The 5,947-nt window shown below is 52.4% G+C and overlaps 1 protein-coding gene across 1 annotated transcript; it reads left to right on the top strand.

Moving 5' to 3' along the window:
- Positions 1-2,117: 2,117 nt before the first annotated feature.
- FPSE_04767 (uncharacterized protein) lies at positions 2,118-5,721 on the top strand (the record flags this gene model as incomplete). The annotated part of the gene is made up of 2 exons (XM_009257885.1): positions 2,118-2,356; positions 2,481-5,721. The coding sequence occupies 2 exons, from the start codon at positions 2,118-2,120 to the stop codon at positions 5,719-5,721; spliced, it is 3,480 nt and encodes a 1,159-aa protein (XP_009256160.1).
- Positions 5,722-5,947: the final 226 nt, after the last annotated feature.

Below are 5,947 nucleotides of genomic sequence, written 5' to 3'. Positions count from 1 at the left end.
AGAGACATCAGTAGGTGGCTTGGCAACTCCCTGAACCCTCCTGGATATCAAAACAGAACACAAGAGGGTTGGAACAAAGCCAGCTCAACGTCGGCAGGCGCAAACCTAATTTGGATTCATATTTGACAGAGTTTCCAATGCACGATGCCGCAACGCTCTCGGGTACGTGCCGACTGATGGAATGATACCCGTTTAAACATGATGTCGCTATAGAGGGTATGTGGAGAAGTAAGACCTGCACACAAATGGAACAAAGCCAAGCCAAGAAAGAATACGCAGTAGTTTGAATAAAGCAAATGACATTGGAATAAAGCCATTCGCTGGATCTTTTCAGCAAACAAACAAAAACTTGAATGACTAGCTACGATTCGGACTCGAGAGTATGTATCATCAAACCGTTGACGTCTTCAAAAAGCGGTAACTGTGGAGCTTGGTGAGAATCTACCTTGGTATGTATGTACATGTCTAGGCATGCTCATACTCTGCAGTACAAGGCAGATTGACAGATAGACAGTTGATGGCTTATTTATGTTTTTGGCCTGGTCAAAGCCTGGCTACCCAACAGCAGCTGAGTATCAAGAAATGGAGAAACTCTATTTGGATGGTTAGGATATGAGTCCTGACAGTTTCACAGCTGTTGTACCTGGATAAATTATCCAGGTACCTCGACTAACCAAAAGTCTTGGCAGCCAACCAGGACTGTGACATATCGAACTACACCACAGAAGATAGCTCGATTCAGTGGCATTGACCACCGGAACAGTTGGATTGTAGCCCGTGTTGTGGCCTTTTCTAGCCAATTCGTGTCCGTGAGCTCCAGGATGAACTAGGATGAAATAAAGCAAAATACAAGCGGTTATTCCGTGACGAATGGACGCGTATACGTATACTGTACAGCCCTGATAGGAATGCGCACAGCCTGGATGCAAGACCGGAAACCTTGGTGCTGGAACTTTGTCATCACTTCTCTCGACAAGCCCACCAAGAGCGTTGCTCTTTTTTTTTTTGTTTTATAGAGAGAGGACGATAGGAGGAAGAGAAACTGTACAAGAGGTTGACCACTAACAATCAACCGTTGAGTGACAAAGCATGGCATTCGTGAAGTTTCTCAGTTTCCCCCGTGGAGTAGACTACGTAGAAGCAACCTGTCATGGAGGTCCGGGTTCAGGTACGAGCAGGTACAGGACACACGCTAACTAAGAGCCTGGCTACCTGGTCACAGTAACAGCAGCAGCCCAGCCTGGTCTGGGTCTGGTCAGGGCAACTCGATGCCTTGTCTTGTTCCGTCCACTAGTGCTCTGTACCTGTCTAGCCTGTCTTCCAAGGCCCTTCTTTCTAGTTCTCCTCTTCGCACATCGCACATCTCGACTCCTCCTGCTTCCTCCCTCACCCCCCGTTTCGTGCCCCATTCTCCATAATCGCGCGCCTCGCTCGTCTACTTCTCCAGGCCCAGTCGAAAAATCTTCCTTTTTGAACTTCTTCAATGAGGCCTGTATATTGATCATATCTTTGTTTGTGCCCTCCTTCCCCCCCTCATCCCTCGACATAGTCCCCTTATTACATTCTCTATTCTTTTTTTGCGCCCTCTCTCAAGCCGCAGGCTCGGACGACGCTCAACGACCACGTCCAAAAATCCACATCAATTGCATTACATTGCATCTTCGTTTGAGCAATAAATTGCTTCGCCCTCCAGTCGTTGCGGTCTCTACAGCTATTTAGAATCACGACCTGTTCACGGCTAAGGCAGGCCCTGTCCTTCCTCTTTGCACGAGCATCCTTTGTAATACCGGCGGTTCCTGGATTTCTTCCCGTTCGCATCGCGCTCTTTCAATCCAGCCTCCCCGTCTCTGTCGAATACGCTCGAATTAGTGCCCCCCCGACGCTTCCACGCCGGCATTTCCTCGTCCATCGCTCGAGGTTGTCTCAACGACAGCTACTATACTGTTTTCCAGACGATTTCCATCTTGGAGGTTGTCTTTTTTCCGCCATTAGAAACGACTGAACGTATTGGTCCTTTAGGTGATCAGTCGATCAGTCCCTGCCGAGAATAATAATCAGCTATCCGGCCCGACACTTCCCTGTGTCACCGTCTCATGAGGTCGGCTAGATAATCGATAATGTCAACTTCTAGATCCGAACATTTGACTCTTGGCTACGCCTCTCAGTCTGGCAGTCAACCTCGTTCTGGTTCCCCATCAGCTAGCAACTCCCCCATTGATCCTCTGCCGCCTTCCCGATCCCCATTTGGTCTATCCGGTGGTCTCAACCCTTCAAACAAGATGGCGGGCAATTCGCGATCCGGGGCTGGTTCTCCGTCGCACGACATCCCTGGCTCTAGCCGCCTGTTCTCCAAGAGGTTCGTCTGCCCCAGAAATGTGTTTCCTCGCCCCCCTTAACTTGAGAGAACACTTTCGTCCCTGGTTACTAAACCAGTATTCGATTACTGTACATTGCTGACATAGGCTTGTCCTACCCCACAGAGCTCGTGAGATTCAGGCTCAGGAAGGTGTATCAGGTATGCCTCTTTGGGGCGGTCCTCCTACGAGCGGTAACTCCACGCCGCTACGCGAGAACATCCCCGAGTCCCCAACCGATGGATTTCCAGATTTTGCTCAGCTTCCCACGCCGGACTCGATGCCTCAGACGAGGCGTGCCCGCGCAGGCACAGTGCCCTCTCGATTCTCTCCTGGGGGCGCGGTTAACGGCATCCCTGGCTTAGCTGCCAAGGCCAACAGGCCCACGCCAAGTCAGAGTCCTTTCAAATCACCTTCTCCCAATTCTGACGCACAGGAGAACCCTTCCAACAGCTCGACTCTTCTTTCCCGTCTTCGCGCTGGCTCCATGCCCCAGAGGAGCCAGTTTGCCCCGATTCCTGGAACCAATTCGCCCTTTGGACCTTCGATCTTCAGCAGTTGGAACCCCACAGGCGTTGGCCGCGAGAGGGCATCTACCCTGGCAAGCATTGCCAGCGTTGGCTCCAATGGCCCCAGCTCTCCTGCTCAGTCTCAGTTCTCTAAGGAAGGAGGCGGTGAGTCAGATGTCCATATGAGAACTCTGGATTATCTTGGTCTCGCCGAGACTCCACAACCTCCCCGTGCACAGCTCGCAACTCCTTACCTGGCCAATCTCGACTTCACCAAGCAGGCCAGCCGATTTCGATCTTACTCTGTTAATAACAAGGATAAATATGCCGACGATGAGGACGATTACGAAGCCGATATGCCCCTGGACCCTCAATATGTTGCGGCTCTTCAAGATCAGCTCGCTGCTACCAACGCCGCCATTCATAACCACAACCTTGCTGTCCAGGCTTTCGCCAATCAGGCCTCAGCCAACCGGCCCCGTGCTCGCACCGCTGGTGTCTTGGATACCCCTGGAAGCCGATTAATGAGAACATACGTATCTGGCAATTCCGGTCTTTCAAACCCTGTTTCTTCGGCTGAAATTCGCCTGCAAGACGACAAAGATTATGACGATCTTCCTCAAGCTGTTGCTGGAATCAATCTCGGTAGATCCAGCAGCCGCAATGCAGGACTTCTCAGCGCTGATGAGCAGGGTCTCGAGGGTCCTACCAGTGCACTTTGGCTGGGCAGCATTCCTACATCCACCACTACATCCACCCTGATCGAGATGTTCAAGTCTCACGGTCCTATCCTCTCGGCCCGAGTTCTCACTCACAAGAACTGCGGTTTTGTCAACTTTGAGAGGGTCGAGAGCGCCATCTCTGCCAAAGCAAGCATGAACAGCAAGGAAATTTTCCCCGGTGCTGGCCCCATCCGCATCAACTTCGCCAAGCCACCTTCTGCGTCCAACACTCCTGGCCATGATGGAGTCTTCCCCTCTCCCAGCCCTGATCCATTCGCAAAGGGACAGGACAGCGCACAGGGAACGAATGCCACCACTCCTGCTGGTGAGACTCCTTCTGCCTCTGCCGCTACCAACGCGGCTCCCAAAGCTCCTTCTCTCCGCGAAATGACACCCGACATTCTCGAGATTGTCAAGCAGTTTGGTGCTTCTGAGGAAGACAGGTTCCGAATCACTCGCAACCTTCAGTCCGCCATACAGTTTAACTCGTTCGTTGAGGAGATCCCCCCCATTCGTGAGCCTGCTCATACCCGGGTCCATGATGCACCCAAGCTCCGGGATATCCGCAAGCGGATTGACAACCAGAGCTTGTCTCAGGCTGAGATCGAGAACATTGCCGTTGATATGCTTCCGGAGATCGCCGAGCTCTCGTCCGACTATCTGGGTAACACAGTGGTGCAGAAGCTGTTCGAGCACTGCTCTGACCAGCTTCGTGATGCCATGCTATCCGAGATAGCCCCTCACTTGGCTGAGATTGGTGTTCACAAGAACGGCACTTGGGCTGCCCAGAAAATCATCGATGTCTGCAAGACCCCTGCCCAGATGACTTTGATCACTGAACACATTCGCCCTTACACCATCCCGCTTTTCTTGGACCAGTACGGCAACTATGTTCTTCAGGGCTGCCTCAAGTTCGGCGCTCCTTACAATGATTTCATCTTCGAGACCATGCTTGCTCGCATGTGGGAGGTCGCCCAGGGCCGATACGGCGCTCGTGCTATGAGAGCTTGTCTTGAGAGCCACCATTCCACTAAGGACCAGCAGCGAATGCTGGCTGCCGCCATCGCCCTCAACAGTGTGCAGTTAGCAACCAACGCTAACGGTGCCCTTCTCTTGACTTGGTTCCTGGACACGTGCACTTTCCCTCAGCGTCGAACAGTCCTATCGCCCCAGCTTGTGCCTTACCTAGTCCACCTTTGCACCCACAAGGTTGCCTATCTCACTGTTCTGAAGGTCATCAACCAGAAAGCAGAGGCAGATGCTAGGGACGCCATTCTCCAGGCCTTGTTTTTCACGCCCAATGACCAGGTGCTAGAGGCCATTCTGAAGGATCACCAGTGCGGTGCTACTCTTATCTTCAAGGTGCTTACGACGCCCTTCTTCGACGAGTCCATTCGCAATCAAGTTGTTGAGAACGTTAAGAACGTTCTTGTCAGGATCAAGGCTCAGCCCAACCAAGGCTACAAGCGCCTGATGGATGAGGTTGGCCTGTCAACCCGCAGCGCTGGTAACAACCGTGACGCCAGCACACACGCTGAGCAGCGCCAGCGTCCATCTTCTAGGCAGGCAAACTCCAACGGCCACCATCCTAACTCTGCACACTCCAACAAGCCTTTCTACAATTCCATGAACCAGCCAGCTAACCCTCCTGGATTTGATATGCCATATGGAGGTCAACGAAACGAGCCTGCGGATAATGGTGTTTCTGCATTCCCCCAGTTCAACCAGGGCATGATGTACAACACACCCGGTGGCCCGATGCCTGCCAACATGCAGCCAATGCAATACCAGCAGATGATGAACCGCGGACCGCCGCCCATGAACTACAACTATCCTCCCATGCAGGCTGGATACGGTGGTTTCAATGGCCCTAACCCTTCGGTTGACCAGTATCGCCAGCAGAACATGCCCAACGGAAGCCCTATCCAGCCGCCTGTTTCGCAAATGCCTCAGATGCCCGCTGGCCAAACCCCATTCGCCCCTCCTGGATTCGGCATGGGAATGGGCAATTACGGCTACGGAAATATGGGAGGTATGCCCAACATGGGATACATGCAACAGGAGCAGGGTAACCCTAGAAGAGGTCGCGTAAGACAGCCACAGTCTCGCAATGGGCAGCCAAGAAGAGGGGGCTAATCAACTATTCTCAGAGATGATCAAGACGACTGTAGCTTCGCATCGCTTCAGGAGGCTCAGCCCATGTTGAGCTGATCTTGGCAGGTTTTATTGTCAGTTTTCAGACAAGTTCATGAACATGACGCTATGAGGAGTTATGATGTTCTTACTCGGGGCAATACAGCGAAGACACAAGCGTCCAGGGCGGCGGTTCAGATATGGTTTGGGCCTCATTTGGGCAACTTTG

The sequence above is a fragment of the Fusarium pseudograminearum genome, chromosome 4, assembly GCF_000303195.2.
Source record: "Fusarium pseudograminearum CS3096 chromosome 4, whole genome shotgun sequence".
NCBI classification, from domain to species: Eukaryota; Fungi; Ascomycota; class Sordariomycetes; order Hypocreales; family Nectriaceae; genus Fusarium; species Fusarium pseudograminearum.
This window is presented reverse-complemented; position numbering and strand designations above follow the sequence as displayed.